At 36.9% G+C, this 22,424-nt stretch overlaps 1 protein-coding gene across 1 annotated transcript in view; it reads left to right on the top strand.

Moving 5' to 3' along the window:
- The first annotated feature begins 12,493 nt into the window (after nt 1–12,493).
- The window catches only part of LOC138941178 (lachesin), a 121,773-nt gene continuing 111,842 nt past the window's right edge, over nt 12,494–22,424 (top strand). Inside the window, 2 exon segments of the mRNA XM_070310596.1 lie at nt 12,494–12,532; nt 12,535–12,715. Coding sequence (XP_070166697.1) covers nt 12,494–12,532; nt 12,535–12,715 — 220 coding nt within the window.

The raw sequence follows: 22,424 nt of genomic DNA, 5'->3' as shown, positions 1-22,424 counted from the left end.
ACAACAAACATGAAGTTCGCAATATATATCGTGACGCTGTTGGTTGCAATTTGCGCTTTGTTTGCTGATATTCAAGCATCCACAACAACGACATATAGACCGACGTCCACGGACAGATATGGGCTTGCAGACATTTCTGATTCTAGATAATCCTTAATCACGGCCATCGACCACGACATCGTTACCAAGGATAAGAATACTAATTCATATTTATATATTTTTGGGAAATTGTAAAATATTATATTTCCTTAAAAAAAAAAAAAAAAAAAAAAAAAAAAAAAAAAGTCTCATATCTATATTTTTCAGAATAATTACGAGATATAAAAAAATATAACTTAAATTTTTATTATTTTTTCAATACTCTTCCTTAAACGAAAACCAAGTTTACTTATTTCCACGTGTAAAAAAATTTAGAAATTGCATAGTGTGTTATTAAATTGTACCTATCGCTCAAATATTATATTTTTAACAGAGTTTTAGTATTAATATTTAGTAGTAATATAAAATATTTTTTTATTATTTTTACAGATTTAATAATTCGTAAAGTCGTGAAATTAATAATAGCATCTAAACGGTGCTTTAACTACTGTTCTCAATGATCAAGATTAAGAAATTAGGCGAACTTCACACTTCTGCTATTTTAAATGTATATTACTTATTATTAATGAAAATGTTTTCAAATATACCAATAAAAATTAAATAAAGAGAATATTATAAAGTAACATGAAGACAAAATTTATATTTATACATTAATGGTGTTATATATTTCGATTCATTCAATTTTTTTTCCAATAGTATACTCGCAATTCGTTTTTATAATTCTTGCAATACTCTTAGATTCTCTCGCGTAAGCGATCACGTAAAACAATCAGAGACACTCTGGAGCAAACTCAATCTGGGAAAACATTTCCTGCCGTGAAAAGCGATATTTCAATTAAATCCTTAATCAAATGGCATCATGGCAGAGTCTGCATCTTGAGTGACCATAAATCGCGTTAATGGAAAATGACTTTTCTTATTAGCAAGTTATTTGTACTGGCATAGAGTACCGCAACAGGAATATTGCTTCTAAGCTTCCATCCAGTAAGAGTTTTGCGAGCAAGATCAATACGTGTTTTCTACGCGAGATATTTGAAGTAGACATTTCATTCCACGTATTTATATAGGGTAATATTTTTCTTTCTTACAAAGCAATTAACTATTTATTTAAACACACACACACAATCAAACTTTGTCCGAATATATCTTTTATCGAGTTTCGCAATTCGAATATAGAATTGGTAGCTATTTAGTTTTAAGACAAACGAGATGAACCAGTCTAAGAGAGCAACCTTGGAAGATGTATCCAACCATCTGTGACAAGTGTTGCACGCGAAAGTGTAATATAAATGGTGAATTTGGTAAAATCCTTCTATGTAATGAACACTGTGACATTAGACGTGGTTTGTGTAGCCGAGTACTTTCTCTCTACTCTTCTGCATTTTACGGAGTTTCTACGTTAATGCGATAAGAGAGCAGTCTCAGTCGAGCCAGGCCATAACTTAAATTGCTCGCTTCTTCGTCGTAGCTAATGCGAAGCGATACTTAAAGCGGAACAATCGCGGCGCACCAGTCAGCTTTATTTCCTGCCCGTTTTGATCCGACAAAGCGTTTGTTGTCTCGAACGCACGAAAATTCTAATGAGATGAGAATTGGAGTAATAATTTATAATCACGTAATGCAGAATAGTAGATGTATAATGTTGGGAATTAAAATCTTCTGCACCTCTATTAATGAAATAATATATTCAGCTTAAGCGATTATTATAAATAATATATATAACTCGCAAACTGCCCAATTTCTGCGAGAATTATATTAGTAGCGGCATCTTTGTAATATTTGTCAAATTTCAAAGAACGTCCGTTAAATCCGATTTTGATTCGCCATAACTCCGGGAACGTAATTAGGATGCCTCAAGTGGCAGTGAAGTTATGCTGGATAAGTGGGGCAATTAGCGAAATACTTTGAATTTCGACATGATTCTCTAGATGTTGGCGACGAGAAGATGCGCCAAGAAGAGTGTAGTTGATAGCAACGGTAAGTCGACTACCGTTATATTATACCATTTTGCCTTTCCTAGAATCTGATCTTCGCGCACTGTGAGAAGGCCCTCCGTATCCCTTTATGACATCAAAGACATATTGTATTGCGTACGGATTTTTATACAAAAGAGGAGTAGCAAATATCAGCGTTTATTGCGTTTAGAATAGAATAAAAAAAAAAAAGTCTGTCTCATATTTGCCGGATGCATGCGGAGATAAATAAAATTTCTATAATCTGTATAATTTATATTATATGTATAATCTGTTCCTCGGATATTGCTAGGGGGACGCGTGCCAAGAGAGGGAGGTCGGTGCCGCAAGTCCGATGTACTCGAAATGAGGAGTATCCTCGAGTATCGTTATACTGTTTTTGCTCACTTGAATTCACGAGATGCAATTAGAGGTCTCGTTCAAGAGTAGTGTAACAGAAGGATGGGCTTGACTTTCGCCTGTCGTCGTCCGTGTACCGTGTTCTTTTTTTTTTTTTTTCAATTTTCTACGCGAAGGACTTGTCTTCTGTATCGCATCGCATTATTCGTGCCGGCCTACTGGTTACGTATAGCGGTTTCGGGATAAATTCTTTTGCCTTCTGACGCTTATCATAACTCAATGCATTAATGCTGCATCTGTCATGCACATCGATTTATTCGATATATGTTTCACTAGCAGAAAGCGAAACTCTCGTTCTTTCAATTCTAATTCTTCACTCAGTCTAGGACCGTTTCAGTTCTGATTAACGTAATAGTGTTCGCTAACGAGTATCGTTGGAACAATTAAATAATTAAATTAGCTACAAAATACTTGTAGCAATCCAAAATCTTTTTGTAAATTACTATTAGTTTTTTTTTTTTTTTTATTTCTTGCAGTTGATTTCAGGAGGTATTCACGATCAAAAGCTTTTGTCGTAAATTAAGAAAAATATTAATTACTATGATTTTCTTTTACGAAGATATCAAAAACTATATTATTTTGCGATTTTTTTTTCTTTTTGTAATTTAGATTAATTTGATTTTTCAAATAGTATAAATGTATGAAATATGTATTTTTTTTCAAATTTCTTTAGCTTTTCTTTTGCTGCTATTGTACAGCTAAAACATTCTTAAACAAAAATAAGTCACATACGCGTGTGTGACTTGGAGTGGATATTAATTATCGTCCATCCAGATGTGTGGAGGATATCTAATATCGTCCATAATGCGCAAACTGCAATGGACAGTGCGGATTGAATGACGGATAGTAAAGCGAATGGGTGTACGTGACTCGGTTTCTCTCGGTGGAATAAATGAGCCTGGCTGTAACTAACCTGGCTGCTAAATCAACGCACCTCGATCTCTACAATTGTTGGAATATGCTCGCTGTATCTATTCTTCTCTTTGGTATTACAGCTCAATTTCCTGAATTCCTATTATAACGTGCATGGTTTTGTCGGTTATTCTGTAAGCGAAGCCCACGAGAAACGCAAAATCTGCGAGGCAAAATCCTGTTAACGATCCGTTATCAATTCGAATGAGCTTCAACGTGCGACTAAAAATACATCTGTCCGTCCTTAAATCGGGAAACTTATGCCTTCTAAATGCATTCAGGGAACTTTGGTTTGAGTTACTTCGCTCCGCAGCTCATTTCCACGTCCTCTTTCCTTTATCACATTCCGGCGATCGCCGGCGTAAATTTATGGAAATAATTAGCTGGATAATCTATTATTATTCTCTTGTTTCAATTTTCATATTTCTCGCGTAAAAAATTTTTGTTCCGTAATATTTTGTGAAGTCATATGTTGACAGCGAGATTATAATATTAGCTATCGGATGATTCGTAAACACTTTCGTCAAGGTTCTCAACGACATTTAAATTTTCCATACGACGTTTCACTGACACAAATTACGCTTTTATTAAAGACTAATGAACGCATTTTTGTCCAGCTTACTGTAATAAGTTCTCGGAAAAGGATTTTTCATGGCTGGTAATAGAAAAGCGGATGAAGAGAAAAAGAGAGGAATAAAAAAAAGCAACAGATATGATAAATTTGTGATCCTTGATGATTGCTGACAAAGAATTAAAAATGAGTTTATGGTTTCTTTAAATGTAAATACGACAAAAGCTTTTTAATAATTATATATCATACGATATTACTCTCTTATAAGGTTATTTATAAAATAATATAACTTTTGCAACATATACGTAACTCGACAAGATTATCGTATGTAAAGAGATGCCTTGTATCTCCTCAAAGAAAAATCCGTTATCCATAGCGAGGCCCCGCCTGTTAAGATACTGATAACGCAACAATTAAACGTTTCCGAGATTTTATTTTCGGTACGTAAACAATCAATCAAAATACAAAGGAAACAATTAAATGATTAAACTCGTCTCCTTTTTTCGCTTTGTCAAACAATGAAGCTGCAGCGAGCGCGTGAAGCGCATTATATTCATATCTATTTTGGAACGTGAAAGAAGAAAGAGTGCGTAGATGTGTGCGTGCAGATATATGTGGACAGAGAGAGAGTGAGTGAGAGAATGTATGTATAACAGATGACGGCCAAAATCGGTTAAGCCGTAAATGAAATTCTTTTACCGGATTTTCAGTCTTTGATCGCCCTTTTGTTTATCGTTCGCGCTGAATGACAGTTCGGATTTGGAAGGATAGATTACTCCGCGTCCAACGTTCCCATATCCGAGTATATGTCAATTCTGCCACCTCTGTCGCTCAACTATTATCTATGAAGCCGTGAATTTTTTTTTTTTTTTTCTTTTCTCCCAAACGTATCGATCGAGGCCTCTTCCCGCTCGTTCGAATGACGTCCAATTCCGTTCAATCCGCAGTACCGACGTCGATGCTATGCATGCAAAGATCGTTACCCTCAGCACCGCGCTGATGATTCATATGTAGAGTAAATCGTAAAACGAAGCCATTCGATAGCTTAACTGCGGAAAAAACACAGATGCAAAATCGTACTTTGGAGAATATTAAAAATCAATATTTGAAATACTTCAATAGATTATAAATTGAAAAGGTAAGTCATACACATACAATTATTAAATATTACTACATTATGAAAAAGATACGCTCTCTTCTGTATAATTATTGTCTATATCGAATACGAATTCCGATGGTTTGTGCAGATGCCATTGATAAATTTTGCGAAATTACATTATTATACGGAACAGAATTAGTACGAACTTACATATGTCAATTGGCCATACCAGTGGTTTAACACAGGAATTATATATATATATATATATATATTTGCCGCTATATTTCATGTACAGGTATGTATCACGCACCAGATGAAAATAACATAATTAGGAAGCTCTACTCTCGCTGATAATTCACACGTAGTAGCCAAAATATTCAAGGCCATAAATCGTTTGTAACTCGGCGCCCTATTCAATTTTCCACTACTCATATTTTCCTCCGTTCTCTCTCTCTCTCTTTGTCTCGCGCGCGCGCGCGCACGACGCTTATCTTTTGCATTTATCTGCAGTTAAATTACAACGTGTCGACTGTTACTCTCGCGCTGCACACGGATTGTAATTTAGCCGAATAAATCTTAATACGCGTCCCTCGTATCGCCCAGTATCTTTCGCAGCTGATAATAGTTTCATTTCTCGGATCGCCATGCGTCATTGACGGATTTACTTACCGAGATTAATGCCCGCTTTGTCGAATTTGCGCGTATACGCAAATGTATAGGCAAACATGCGTGTGTATACGAGAAATTCATAGTCGCGTATAATTGTACCGGCATTGCTACACCGCTATCGCTATATATTCCGTTTCGCTCAGTGGTGCAGATCAATATTAACGATGATATCGGATTTGGAAACTGGGAGCTATCGTATAGTATGGCAAACAAAATGAAATAAACAAAATTGCGGCAATCGCGCCGCCGCTACCGCCACCACCGCTGCTGCGCAACGTTTGCGGTGGTGCTCGGATATGTCATGTAATTTTATGTGTTTGTGAGCGGCAATTCGCGTAAACATTTTCGGGGCTCTCTCTGTCGAGCGCCCCATATATCCTCGCGATGTCCCGCTCGCAAAAGATGATTCGTCGTCGAAAGCGAAATTGCGAGCGATTGTTTTAACTCTCTCGACCGCCGCGCGCGAGCATCGCTTTTCTTCATCCCTTATTTTCCCATTGAGCGAATCGAGTATCGATTGGCAGAGGACGATAAAAATCTCTGTATATACTCGAATTATATCGGATAGTAAAAAGCGAGATAGAACGGTGGTAATTGCGTCTTTTCACGAATGATGATGCCGCAAAAGTAGAACGAGCGTGCGGGCGCGCGCGCGAAATAAAAAGCGAAAAAAGTTTGACATCGCTCTGGTGACATTACCGGTGATTTGCTCGAGAGTATTTCACGCCTACAAAGGACAGGACAGCGGGGTGGCGGATAAGCTGGAAGGAGGGAGGACACAGTGCATTTGACTTCCCTATCAGCGTCAAGTGCTCATAAGCGCTTAAATGACTTCTCATTTGCGAAACACCACTGACAGCCATTCAGCCATATTTCTAAAACGAATTTCCTATGTATGGCGATCTGTTTTAAAAGTCACATCGCAGCGCAGCGCGAAATTCAGTTGCGCTTTCGTTCCATTTCAACGAAATGGGGTCTCGAGTGCGCTCAGATGTTATTTGACGGAATTAATCCGCTTCCCATCCATCGCGAGGTGTATGTTGCGCTTTGAATTATCACCGTGGAAAGTACAGATCAGTATCAGCGCTTCGGGAAATGCGTATAAAAAATTTTTTTTCTCCGCCGTGATAAAATGTTAACGAGAATTTCTGGATTATGGAAAACGAATTCCATTGCAAGTCGTGTCATTCGATAGAATATAAAATATTATCGAGCAAAAATCCGCTTTAAGCTGTTACACAATATCTACCTGTACCATATCAAGCTATATCATTCAAGTTATAAATGCTTAAATAGAAGAAAATCAATGAAAAGGTATTCCGAAGATTTGAACAAAATAAATTTGAACAAAAATAAAGTACGATTATATCTATTATGTTTCACCATCTACAATTATCTATGCGGAGAAAATTTGCACATTATAATTGCATCGTAGAAATTGTGTCTTATCTCAGCATTTATTGTACGTATCAACCGCATTATATCCGTGCGATATTAAACTTCCTCGCTCACTCGTTAATTACTTGCTTGATCCGCCCGCATGCGACGTAGCTACAATATCTTGCTTAACATTACCGATTCGCTCGTACGGGCGTATTTGTTCGACGATTATAATCCATCATGTGAACAGTCTATAAATTAAAAAGATCTAGAATTTGCGGTTTCGAGATCCAATAATAATTTGAGGAAGGACATCTCTCGTAAAAAGGCAATAATGGACGAGAGGACAATGCGCGAAGACGTACAACAATGCCATGCGCTTGCGATATTGCTGCTCGCATCCGTTCTTTATCTCTCTACGTCACGGCAGAAAAATAAGTGCATCGGGTGCACACCGGCTCTTCGCGTAATTCAACGTTACCGCAACAAAATTTTCTAGCGAAGGGATAGCGCACGCATGTCGAGACGAATCAGCCGTACGTGCGCGCAACCACGTTATATAATTCACGCATATCGCGCGCATGTAGGGTGAATGGGACGATATTGTATCTGAGGGCGGATGGTGTCGTAGGTCGGGTCACGGCACCACAAAGGCACGAGGGTTGTAGGGTTAAAAGGGGAGAGGAGGGAAAGGGTCCTAACCGACGTCGAAACTGGAAACGTCGAGGCGGGGATGAGGAAGCGCGATACTCCCGGTTGAAAGCTCCGTCCTCGCATTCCTTGGTAACCTTGTTACGTCAGCCACTTAACTTAACCACTAGATCGCGTATATATCGGGAGATGGAGATAGATGGCTAGATAGATAGATAGATAGAGGGAGGGAGGGAGGAAAAGAGAGGGAAAGTGAGAAAAGGAAATGTATCGCTTTATTCGGGGTCACAAGGTGCTACTTTGGTGTTAACGTACACATGCCTGCATATCGTTTCAGAACCTTTCGAATGTAAACGCACATTTGGCGATGCGTGTAAGCGGCCTAGGATAGTGCCTTACCGGAAGATTCTCCAAGCGTCATTCAGATATCTCTCCGTCGGAAGTTTATATCGGGCTAGCAATAAGGATTTTTCATTAAACGGAGAAGTGGCGAGAGCTGAATAAATAGCATCATTTCTTCCGTATAAAAAATTCCAAGGAACCTTGCTCAAAGAGTAAATTATTTCTAAGCGCATGTGAAACATAAATATTGTATTATAACAGAAAGCTAAAGTTACGATCGCCAGCAAATTATTACGTACCTTCTGTGTCTGACGCGAATTTTGAATTCTTATCAACATATTATTTGGGAAATCGCAAATTTCAAACATCACGACGACCGAGCAGCTCCGAGCATGAAAGCGCAAATTTATTCATAATAATCTTCGACCGCAGCCAAGCGAGTTCAGCGTGCGAATTCGCTCGCGTATTCAGCAACGGCCGATGGCGAACGTGAGTGACGATCCCGTTTGCGTTGCCCGCAGGCACATCCGGAAGTAAAACCCGCAAAAATACAACCCTTTCCTCGAAATGCGCGGCACCATTACCCATCTCGAAGACGAGATACGCGTAAGGCTTCCCCCCCCCCCCCCTTCTTGCTATTTACGATACTCCGCAAATAATTCGATTCTCCATGAAATGCATCAGTATAATTATGAGCCACTTCATAGTTGAGTTGCCGTACTCGGCGGCAATTAGCTGTTGTTGACAAACGCAATTTGCGACATGTAACTTTATGGGATAGGCGGAAGTGGGCGCTATAGCAAAGTCATTGATGTTGCCGAGCACATCGACGAGACCCGTGTGCTGTTGCTTCCGGAATGGTCGCGTCTTCCGTTCCCCGCGTAGCCTACCGACACAAGGCTGCATGCCCCGCACAAAGTGTTTCTACGGGAGGAAATGAGAACGACGATGACCCTTTGTCCTCGCACTAAACCGTATTCCCTCGTGCTGCTTTGATTAAGTTAGTTTTGGAAATAATCGAGTAGGAGAGGTGACATACGTGTACTGTAATATCGAATAGGATTCCGAGACAAAAAGATGCAACGATAACTAATTAACACATCAACGTGTATATAATTCAACTTAATTATCTTTAAACATTGACTAATCAATTAACGTTTTAATAAAAAATCAAATTTGTAAAATATGTGCCGACAATATATATTAAATTTTGATTGTCGATAAATGTATAAATTTTTTTGTTGGAAAATTCAATTATTATATGTATTAATGATGTGTACACTCGCCATAGTTCTTTGTTCGAAGACAAGTTAAAAATTTTCTTCCTTCCTCCTTTGACAAATATGTATCGATAATTAAGAAATTTAATGTTGGGGCTTAAAAAAAGCTTTCAAATAATCGAATTTCTTTCGCTCCGATAAGCTGCAATTTGAGATACTGTTAGTAACGATACGAAAGTTCCTCAAGTTTCCCTTCTTCGCTCCTTACTTGGCGAACAATCTCTCTCTCTCTCTGGCGATATGCCACTAACTACCCAATGGAGATTTCGCGTTTTTATAAGCAAATCCGGTTGGTCCGATTTACGCGTGCATTTCCTTAACCCTCTAATACCTCACGCGCATCGAAAGTTTCGGACATGGTCTTCAACGTTTATTATTAAGATTACAGATCAGGATTAAGCACATATTTCGATCTCGCGCGCCTGCATTCGCTTCGGCGGCGAAATATAATTACGCCACACGGTGCATCGTACCGTTGCTACTTGGTCGTTGTCCCGAAGACGGAACCTCGGAGGAACAGCAGACACGAACGAGAGCTGATATACCACCGCTGGCAGACGATATTCGACCGGCAGGGGTGCGCGCGAGTACGCGAGGACGGACGCGAGACAGCAGCGTGGAAAAGCGTTCGTGGCAGCACAGCAGGAGGTAAAGGAGAAAGGAGCGAGAGGAGTGCGATGAAAGGGGCCGACCACCACACATCTCGTCGCCGCGAAGGAGTTGGAGGCTACAATGGCAGTGCGTCTTCTGGCGCCCTGGAGTCTCCCGACACGCCTTCCAGCGCGCGAATGCCGCAAGAACTCGCTTATCTAGCGCACGGCGTTCGTTCCATACGCCGCGATATTGCAATCCGTATCTCCGGAGAAACGTTATTCGCTTTACCCGGGGCGCGAGATTCCGCCCGGTCTGTACGCGGAAGCAACGATTACGAGGCTGTTTACGCGTTATTTTGCCTAAAAAGCGTCGTGTACAATCGAACGCCTTGTCCTCCCCTCTCCCACGCTCGACATCCTACACAATTTATCACGTATTTATATATCGTATGAAAACGAATAATGCATTATCTGTTATTAAAATGTTTATCCAAGTTTCGATAACGTTACGATATCGTTGCGCGAAATCGAAACGTAATATGTATTTCGCCGTGCCGCATTATGCTCGACGAAATATTTACGAACAATTGCTGTATCGCGAATCAATGTCAATGACCTAATTCTTGATTTCGACAGTTATACGATACGTATTACAGTTTCAACGAACAATCTATCGCCGATGAATTACGGATTGGAAGTATAATAAGTACGTTAACGTCATTCGGATGGTAGAGTGAAAATTCGGCTCGTGTCTTATAACGCGATATACATTGTAAGTTAAAAACGTATTGTACGATCGGTCGAGAAATATTAAAGAAAATCCAAAACACAAATGACAACAAAAATGTGGCCCTCAAAAAGAAGACTCGTATATTGTATATTTTCCTAAATATATCTGCGTAATTTATATTCGTTATCGCGCAAAATTCGTTATCATCAAGTCCGGAGCAATTAATTATATCGCGACTGTATTTTATGGAATAAGTAATTAAGGGCCGACTCGACAATCTTCCGTCCGTCATATGCCAATGAAAATCATATTTCCTTTGCGGGTTTATCAATCACGCTTTCTGGCAAAACCCATTAAACTATTCCCGATATAGCTAATCGATATTTCACGCCATCAATTATCTGTATCGTTTATTCTACGTAAAGGCGAATGGATTGACTGAATATGTATGAACTTCCAAATTGTGCTTATGTAACAGCCAAACTAATATCTGCATCCAATACATGAAGGTTACATATACACAGTACTGTGTATTTAATATCTCCATGGGATACATCTTTCATCTATCTACGCTTAATATGTCATAAATGTATAATATTATATTTCCTGAATATGCAATGTGTTGTGGAAAATACGTACTATTAAGTAGTTGATTACAACATGAAATTTTAATCTTCGCAATTTGAATATAGTTGAAATGATAATAAATAAATGTATATGTTGTTTCTGTAAATCATGTTTTTTAATTTTATTTAAGCACTTGTCGATTTTATATACATTGCGTTATGGTAATACTATTGTTAATCCGTGGTAAATAATTATCGTAAAATAAATTTCAGACAAATATTACATTTAATCATATAATATATGTAAACGTTACATAAGAGAATAAGGAGAGAATGCTGATTGTACTAAGAAATTATTGCCTCTCTTTTTATCTTAAATAGTATTTGAAACTTTGAATAGATGAAAGAGATCGATTCTTGATTGAAAGTAAATTGTAGTTTCCAGTTTGAGATTAGTTTGAGATTTGAGATGGTATGAAATTAATTTCTCGAACGGTAGAAATATTTCTCCCCCTCTAAACGATCGATTATATCAGGTCATTTAAATTCGTGAAACTTATGTTAACTCGTACTATGTCAATATCTCTGATAGTGCTTTCTTCATTGAGATAAAAATGTAATATAAGTAACGTAAGATATTTTTAGCATTGTAGATAGAAAGAGAGATAATATTACTGGTGTAATTTTAACTTAATTTCCAACAACTTGAGTTCATCTTGGCAAACTCAATTTATGTTTTCCGCTTTCCGTACAAAATTATACTCTGTGTACGACCGGGTAGTTTCCTTTTTGTCCACATCTAATGTACAGTAGCGTTAGAATTTTAATAACTTCTTTTATAAATCGCGCGTGCAATTGAATTTATGGTCGCTACGGTCGCGCTTGCGAACCTTCCGAATCCTTCGAACAGAAATTATCAACGCGACTAGCCATAAATCGAGCATAAGCCAGCCGACGACCTTCGGCATCGACGAAGTCATATTATTCCCGCATTTATCTCTTCCGTTCTCAAGGCTCATGCCAAAAGACATACCCCAAGTACTCGCGACGAGCGTGCCACAGGTTGTGCGCGATCCCGAAAGCGCAACGGCCGCAACGCGTACGACGGAGGGATAATTAATCGTCACCTATTGATAAAAGATAAGTGAGCGGGATTAAGACGGAGTCCGGGGACGGGGGATGGTTCGAGAGCCGCGGAGGCGTCTGCGCGTGGCGGAAAAAGAGAGGGGATGGATACAGGGGGTAGAGAAACACGCTCTCGCGCGGGGTACGAACCCTCAGTCGGGATGCCGGTCGCGCACCCTCTCGTCCATCCGGTACCGCGATGATCGGTGAGCGACGTGTACAACGTGTCCCGGGAACCGCGCGAGGTCGACTACGGCTGTTGACTGGCGCCGTGCTGCTGACCACGATCGCGGGAAGTGCATGGACCGACAACCCCGTTGCATCCGGTGAGTGAAGAACCAGATCGAGCCGCGCGTCGCTATCGGCGTGAACAATTATCGTCGTTAAACACCTTGCGTTCGATCTAACGATCGATTCGCGCAACGTGTCGATTGTCCGTTCAAATATATATGTACATATATACATGTAAACTTCTCCATGAACCGGACAAGTTTTCGTCCTTGGTTCGCGAGTGCTAAATTCACCGCCGCGGCGCTAATTGAATCCCGTTACGAACTGCGACCGTCCCCTCCGAGTAGGAATTTTGTTACCCACACGCGCACCCTAGTTTCGCGTGTGCGGAAAGTTTAACGAGTTTCGGTGCCGTCGTTGCCGCCGTCACCGCCGTCGCCGCCGTCGCCGCGACGCTCGAACCACGCTAGAGTTGTTCTCTTTCTCTTTCTCTCTGTCTCTCCTCCTCTTGTTTCCGCATAAGATACACAGCCGGACTACTGCTGGTATTTCACGTAGCGCGGATTTGTGGTGCGTGTCTCTTACCTGCGAATGTAGCCCTCGTCCCCGAGAGTTGGTTGGCTCGCGTTGAGAGAACAATTCGAGGCGTGTATGCGATAGTTTCCGAGGCTCAACGCGGAATAAAGTCGTCGAGGATAACTGGGAAGTATACGCGAGATATGAACTAATTTGCTCGTTAATTTGAATTTCAATATGAGAGAATCTTTTTCATTTCGATATAGATATATTTGTATTCGTCTTTTCATCTATTATATTTTATCCTTTCATTGAATCCCCTGTTAGATATTAGCATTATAATTTTCTAACTCATACACTTCTATATTTTGTGTAGAAAAATTAATTTCACGAAAATACATGCGATCTCCCTACATTTGCACTACACAATTATCTATTTTTGCAATTTTCCTCTCGGAGATATCTAACGAGAATCTTTCCTCCAATCTTTTCAACAAAGAAATTACGCCAAGGATACATAATTGTGAAGCACAAATGCATAACGAGATAAAGAGCTTCGACTAAATTCTCTCATTTTGCGATATCATAGAGAGAAATCGCAATATATATATATATATATATGACGTATAATTTATTTTGTAACAAATTATATCGAGACACACTAGAAATGCAATCTTATTATTTCCTAATCGATCTTTTGATACGCGCCATTGTTGCTGTTACTGAGATACGTCGTCGTTACAATTATAAAGAAATGTATATTGCATATCTATGGCAGATTTATGATTTATATTATCATTTTTGCAAATATGATCGATAATTGTGAATATGAGGTGATATTATGCGCTTTTTATCAACGCTAACGTATCGTAATTTCCTTTTTATCTTCTCTTTTTCTTTCTTAAATTCTTTAATTATTCACACACGTTATATTTTATTAATATAATTATACACAAATTTGTCGATAATATATTATATAATTAAATTTCATATGTACGTATTAGCGAAATATTGTTCTACTGACGATGAATCGAGCTGTTTTTATTTGGCCAAGTTTGTTTATTCTTATAAATAACGAACAATATTAATTATATGTAACGACGCGCTATATCAAATGAAACTAGGATTTTATGTTTTCAGCTGCATTCGATGATTCCAAATTACGTGATATGTTCGTCATAATTAGGTTGTATCCTATATATAGCGGAATATGAAGCCCTCGAGCTCATAGCTGTATTGATACAAGATCGCACTATACGAGCCGAGTTAGTGTTTTTGATATATCGTTTTAATAACAGCGAGGAGTTTAATGAATTTTCCTACTGAATATTTAAAGCTCCCGCTATATTCGTCGTATTGATGTTATGTTTTTATTTGAACGACTCAAAAACATGTTTTTTTTTCGTTAAAAAGATATTTTTATACGATTATTTTTGCAACTTATAGTAGCAATATCTTGTATATGTATTTTTGCGAAAAAATATGAATCAAACATATGAATAATTGGTAAATATGCATAAAAGGTTACACCTCGTCGATTTTATCGCCCCTTAAATATGTTGTAGGGGAGATTCTTCCGAGTAATTTCCCGCAAGAAAAAAGTAGGGGAAAGCATTCGTTTAGTAGATATAATAAATTGAAATTTCACAATTTTAATGCTTTCTTTCCAAGTATTATATTGTAAAATAAAATTAGGAACAGCGATATATTTGTGTACATTTTATTTCTTGCAGAGGACATAGGAAATGTTTTTGTTCACATTTACGAGATAGGTACAGGGTTATATAACGTAATCGAAACCAAATTTTAGTTTTAAATTAGAAATAGGTTTGGATTAGGTTATATTTTCCGAAAGTGGAGCCGTCTTGTAAGGAGGAGGGGGGAGGAGGAGGCGGAACCCACACATATACTTTCCCATCCGCACAACAATTGTGCGATTCGTGTTGTAAAATATATGCGTGGACGCGGTGGGTTCAACCCCCCCTACGAGGGGGTTTCACTTCCGGAAGATATAACGTAACCCAGATCCATTTTCAGTTTTAAAAATAAAATTGAAGATATGATTCAAAAATTCATGTAGTCGCATATCGAAAGCTGTTAACGAACTGCGAGGAATAGGTGAAATCGATTATTGACAAAATATCTATGATCGTGTACCTATTCCGTAAATGTAAACAAATACTTTTTCCATGTCTACCCTACAACAAATACAACGTACACGCAAACTTCACTTCTCCTAATATTACTTTATAATATCCGAGAAAAAGCATTAAAACTGTAAAACTTTAATTTGTCATATCTTCCGATATTACGAATGCTTTCTCCCACTTTTTTCTTGCGGCGAATTAAATCGGAAGAACCTTCTCTACAACGTGTCTAAGTGACGATAAAATCGGTAAGGTGTAACCTTTTATGCATATTTACCGAATAATTTTTTACGCGATAAAATGAGTAACTGTCACCGAGAAATTTGTTTAATTATACATTTCTAACTGTCAAATGCGATTCGCACATCAACGATTTCGAGCGATTAACGCGGAACAACCCGATATAATTTAATTTCGTAGATGTGGGATGAATATGAAATTCCTGAGAGGTAGCACTGCCTCTTCCAATTAATTTCCTTCCTACATTATATGCATCGTTCAAATGTTATACAAAACATTCAATGCGCGATTTCCATCTTACTAATTATGTCCCTTGTACGAGAAAATTTCAAATTGAGTGTGTTTTCATTTAAAAAAAAATCACATTTTCATTAGGCTTAGTTATATTTGAATATCCAAACACCATACAAAGAGCCATCTGACAAATATAAATTTTTTTCGTGATTTGAATCACATTATAAATGCAAACGTCAGGTTTAAAAAAAAAAATACAAAGTTGTAACTACTATTGATTTACAGAAAGTTCTCTTGTTTCGTGCCAACAATCGACTGTATAACGTTTTATACAGGTCAAACAAAATTGTTGCTTGGCGCGAAATACGATTTTCGCTTTTTAAATCGTTTACTATTAAAAAAACCGTATATTTTGTATAATTTTATATTTTTATATAACCGTATTGAGAGCATATCTTGTAACATAAATATCAATGTGCGTAATTAGTCGCTTTCCACATGTGGAAATTAATTTCGGTCGTTTTATAATTAAGCCAAGCTGCTGATTTATACAATTAGTAAATTTGGATGCGCGTGGTTTAATTGAAAACATTAACGCGCAGTTGTTGAATGTATATGCTATCATAACCTCTCATAATATCCTTTTCCATATGTATGCGCTACTTTATGCAAAAATATCAATATTTATACCTCGATGTTATACAAAACTGCTCTATAATAACGCTATTTCAGTTATTGCTTATTATTGCTGGTATAATTTACAGTGTAAAAGCTGACTTATCTTCTCAAATATAATGAAGGGAAATTTAACCGTAAAATAAAATTTAATTTGAAGAAATTAAAAACATCCTTCTTCTTTTTACATCTGGCCTGTAAAAAATGTTGAAACTGTCCCGTTCATATTATGAAAATGGGTCACTGAATTTGATAGTTGGATACCGCCAACGTCGTCGGGACATTTAAGAAGTTTGAGTTTTACAGAGAGACGCTGCTATACTTTTTAATAGGATTTACAAACTGGGTTAAAATCAACTTGGCGCTTTATTCATTTTCTTAAAACTCTCTTGATAAACCATCAATACGAGTATGATTGTGTTATATGTTTTTGAGAAACGTTCATAATGTGAAAGTATAAAAGTGTTTCGTAATTAAATCGCATTCTATTCGTCAATTTCAAAGACTTCCACGATTAAATTAAATTGATTGCCTTTGTATGTGCGATGTCTCGATATAAAAGTCATTAATTGCTAGTAAATAACTTTAAATACTTTTAATTTCTATGCAAAAAGTTGGGAAAGCATTATTCTTTGCGAAGTATACGTTTCTCAATGCAAATTTTCGGCTGCAAAATTTCATCGGCTAAAGTCGGTCGACCGTTTTGTCAAATCATCAAAGTGCACGTAACCGTATATCTAGCTCGCTATCTTACTACTTTTGCGCGGATGTAATAAAAAAATTTCCCGCATGAGATATTTAAGGAAAAAGATGTTTGGAACACTAGTTATGACGGTACCAGGCCAAGAGAAGAGAGTCCCACTCAGTAATAGAAATGTGAATGTAAATAGAAATAAGCTCGAGGGAGGGTACTGAATCTTGTAACGAGACGATAATATAACCGAGTAGTAGATTCTCGTGATGGGACTTAGACTAGTTTCTTGTCATGTTAAAAATACACGATTATATTATTTATTTCAATATATTTCCGTAATATATGTAAACTACACGCGAGTTGTTTTGCGTGATTTCACTCGCGAGAATACGAGAGAATAAGTTGTGCCGGTGAAAATTAACATTCGCTTTTTATTAGTCATGATTAATGACATCTAATTTCCAACCGAAAACTGATTTTAACATTTTACATTATAAGAAGTGGAATTGAAGAAACGGGGCCGAAGAAATTGAGCAGATAAATTCATTTAGAGAAAGATGAAAAAGAGTAAAGTCCCGGACGCACACATTTACGAAGTGAGATAGCAGATGTAGAAATCTCCGCTGCGAAGATACCTTCTCGCGCGTTAGTAGATTTAAAGATCTTCAAGTGTAAATCTTAGGATATGGAAGAAAAGACAGGAGAGGAGTAAATGCGCGGCTCCTGTCGATTTATCTTCAGTAAGAAGGGAATGCTCTCAAAGTAAATGCCGGCTGTAAATCAGCCCGCGTTTTCTTTGGCCACGTGCAACAAAAGCATGCGTGTGATGTATGCATGGACTGTATATAACTTGCACCAGTAGCGTAGAAACGAGAGGGGGGGGGGGCAGTCGGGTAACGAGGGTATGCACTCAACGCGAAACATCTACTAAATTTCTTAAAGCTACGTCGTGACGTAATTCTCTGCCGGGCTGTCAGCTTCTCTCGATTCAAATAAATCGAACTTATTTACGTAGCGTCTAGGTCGTGCTTATTTGCGCAAATATCGTACTGCTCAAGTACGGAACTTCGCGAAATTGATTTTCCGTTTGATCGATACGGAAGATATTCAGATCTGGTTTGAATTTCGCGAACAAGACATACATATTACAAGATGAGTCCGATACTGCAATATTTTGCGATGATAAAATTAACAATATATTTCTCATTAAAATCTATTGTCATGTACACCATTTCGCTGTCATAATTATTTTGATTACTCCTATCATTAAACTATGGCTGTTGTAGAAATAGCAAAGTATTATTATTATTCTTAATTTTTGTTACTTTATATAAAGAGTATAACAAAAATACTGTTTACTATATTACATTCATTGCGCGAGTAAATTGATTTTTGTAAAAAAAAAAAAAAAAAAAAAAAAAAAAAAAAAAAAAAAAAAAGACAATTTCTCTTATGCTAATCCAATTGCTATTCTCTGTTAGCCAATGCTAATCATTGCCGTCATCTAAATGCAAACAGCAGCGCCATTTCCGTACTATAAAATAGAAGAGCGTAACAGATTAAAATATACATTAGATATATATGTATTCCTTCTCGCAAAATAATCTATCTAACTGTATCTGTTTGACAAAAATAATATCTTAATTCCGTTAAGTACATATATCGCATTATTTACAGTTTTAGCAAGTGGCAAAACGCATCTGCTAAAGCGTGAGACTTGAGTCAAGTATGCGTGGAACGTGGGTGGATTTAGAGTAATTTAACTTTTACTTATTTAACTTTTATAGAGGGATATAATGTATTTATGGATCCCTACGGTATATACCAGACTTTTCTGTAGGAGCATCCGTTCAACCGTAAAAGTTGTACAACATACTTCTTAAATTGTACCGCGCCGAAACAACAACTTTGCCTGTTTCTTTTCGACTAAATTCTTTAATTAAGAACTCGCGCGATCATGATTTATTATGTCTTCTAAAAAAAAATCTTTGCAAACTTTAATACAGTATACCAACCATGCTTGTAATTAGGTTCAATCGTACACTTCGTTGCGTCTTTATATTTATTTATCAGCACTTTTATACGCCGCGTGAGGAGTTTTCAAAGACGAATTTTAGATTAGATAACAATAACATCTTGTCCCATCGATATAAAGTATCGTAAAAAAATTGATATATTACAGAAGATGATATATGATGCTGTCGATCTTATCTGCGTGACATAGATAAATTCGTAAGAAATGAAATTCAATTTTCGTCAACCGTAGGCCCGCAATTACCGTTCAATGCGAATTATTAAGAAAGCATAATGGATTAACGAAATTGCGATTGGCATGGCGCGGAGGAAGAAAAGTCGCGAAATTGCAGACAGTCGAATCAAGTTGATGCGCCGAACCATTCTCTATGCAAGCTTTTGGTGCATAGCGATGCACCATTGCACAGTAAATGGGCTTGTGCCACGCGAAGAGTAACTGCCAGTTAAATAATTTCGTTGTCATCAGTTTAATATTATCGTACCTCATGACCGCGGTTACAAAGTGCCACGCAGATGCTTTTGTTGGTGGAATATATTAAAGTATAATCTTTTATATATATTACTGGCCGCGAGAATTATGCGCTCAGTATAAATTATATTAATTCGGTTATGTAAGATTTTTTTTTTTTTTTTAAATAGCGATAATCCAAACAATCGCAAATATAATGATTCACGTTTGCAAAATAATTTCATAAAGTATTATTTATTATAATATGATATTATAACGAGCGGCGTATTCATTCGGATACGGATGATCTACCTCGTAAATTTTGCAATGTTTTATCCGCAAGAAATATAATTGCATTATAACAATCACTGTATTTTTTATTTTATAGATATAGATAGGCTAAATTCTTTATATTATACAATATGATATCTTTCCTTATAATATAATATAATTTCTAATGTAAGAATGTCAAAAATACGCTGGACTGGTAACAAACATTTTTTCTCGTAATCGGAGTTCTTTCAACGAAAACGAAAACAATTATGAAACTTAGATCTGTTATTTCATTGACCCACGTCTCGCGTGGATTTTCGTCGGACGTGTATCCCGTTGATCTTTCATCTTTCATGTGAAAAGAACAGACGTAATTTTGGAAATACATCGGAGGGAAGTAAATGGTAGAAAGTAGAAAGATTAATTACGTACGAAACTATGATGAAATATCCTGTATCACTTTCTAAATATTTCTGTTGCGATGTTGAATATCAGAAATTATATATTATTATTTTAACGCTAAAATATTATTCCGAAATTTAAATTGAATAGGAACCATTTTAATATTCCAAGAGTTAAATAAATAGCTTCACTGTGTTCTCTAAAGCGTGCATGTAGCGTGTTTTTTCAGGATAAATACACCTTTGTAAATATATATAAAAAGTACGAATCACACAAATACACACAGCGCATTTTTAAATAAAAACTCTCTAGAAAAAATTGCGCTTCTCATGAATCAATAATACACGGTGAGAGAAAATTTTGAACTATGCGAAACACAACAGCAGATCTGGATTATACGCATACAAGTGGATTGCCTGGAGCGATATTAAAATCGGTGCGATTTCATGCACGATCAAATTCTCCGGTGGGAATGCGTTTTTTCCACCAATTTCTTCCATATATATGTACATATATACTAACACATTATATAAGAATCACTAACAACCACAATGATCTTATAGGCTTCTCCTCAAAAATGTAGAATTAAAGTTTCGCATTTCGAATTTTATCAAATCCTCTCGGAGATTTTATACGCACGAAAATTGAAATAAATCTCGCTACTTTCGCTTCGCGGAAGTGAAAGGAGTGTCATATAAAACTCTCGATTGAATTCATGTTTTGCAGTAATATCGGAATATCACGGTTACGATTCGAATCGTGTAATCGTTCCCCCTCTATCTATAATGCAAATTAATAATTAAAATTGATTAAAAGGAAAGACAAAAATATCATTTAGAAATTTTACTTATAGATTAATGTATCTGTATGTCTTTGAATTGTTGACACAGTTTCACCTTAATGTATAGGCATATAAATTTGTTGTAAATACGTGTGAATATTTATAAAACATGACAAAAAAATATCACATATATAAACACAACACTATGAATTAATCCAATCAATTTTTTACGTGACAAGTAATCGGGAGTAAAGGGCACAGTGTTCCGATAGATTGACTGAACATTTCAATGAACTGTCAAACGTTTTGAAAACTTCGCGGTGTCCATAGCCTATAACTGCAACTGCTGCAGATTTTCCATGCCCCACGGTGGATCAACTATCTGAAACTATTGTACATTTTCTAACAAGCCCTAAGGCATAATGGACATGGCATGTAACTGCAATACACTCCCTGTACTCTAATGTATTTGCTGCTTTTGAGAGATAAGCCTTGTAATTCTTACTTTCTAATTGATGGTTTCCGCGATGTTGCTACGTAGGTGTTAAATGTACTCTGACCAACACGTGTGTAGCAGAAACTAATTTGAATCTTGTCGAGAATATCGAATACGTAGTAGTATAAGTATGATAATCTGACAAGAAATTTGCAAACAATTTTTTTTTTTTTAGTTGGATTATACTTAATATTTTTAACACATATACGCTTGATAGTATAAATATATCTACTTGTTGAAACTAATTGGTAGAATATAATAATTTGTGTATTAGTTTTTAGCTATATTCTAGGCGGTCTGTAACGGATGTACATTTCGTATGGCTCAGTGTACAAACAACGTTATTGGTCTTCGTTGTGTACGCAAATGGCAAACTCAAACACAACCTTTACATCTCGTACATAACCGTTCTTCGTCCGTGTTTGAAACTCGAAGTAGCCTCTGCTACCCGATGAAGTTTGTGGAGATTGGTTCGTGTTTATGTTAATTAGCGATGTCATGCTATACATAGGCAGTACTTACTCTCTTTCTTTCTTTCTCTCTCTCTCTCTCTCTCTCTCTCCTCTATCTAAAGTAATAAAATTATATTGTTAAGATTGAAAAGTAAATAACATAAAGCACGATTATAATACAATATTCTGAAAATGTTTGTATAGAAAGAAAGAGAGATTTTTGAGATTTTCGAAAAACATTTCCCCGTCTGTGGATTTTAATATACTATGGTAGCATATATATCTGCATTCACAAATGTGCTTTTTAAACAACGAATGTTTCTAAATTATACAAAAATAATCGATGAGCGTCTAGATTAAATGTTTATCACTTTTCATAGAGCAGTGCGAGCAAGAATAACAGATATTCATA

Source organism: Polyergus mexicanus, unplaced genomic scaffold (genome assembly GCF_030449975.1).
Source record: "Polyergus mexicanus isolate NDT 795.1 unplaced genomic scaffold, iyPolMexi1.0 SCAF_18, whole genome shotgun sequence".
NCBI lineage: Eukaryota > Metazoa > Arthropoda > Insecta > Hymenoptera > Formicidae > Polyergus > Polyergus mexicanus.
The sequence above is the reverse complement of the archived record's forward strand: the minus strand, read 5'-3'. Positions and strand labels throughout refer to the sequence as shown.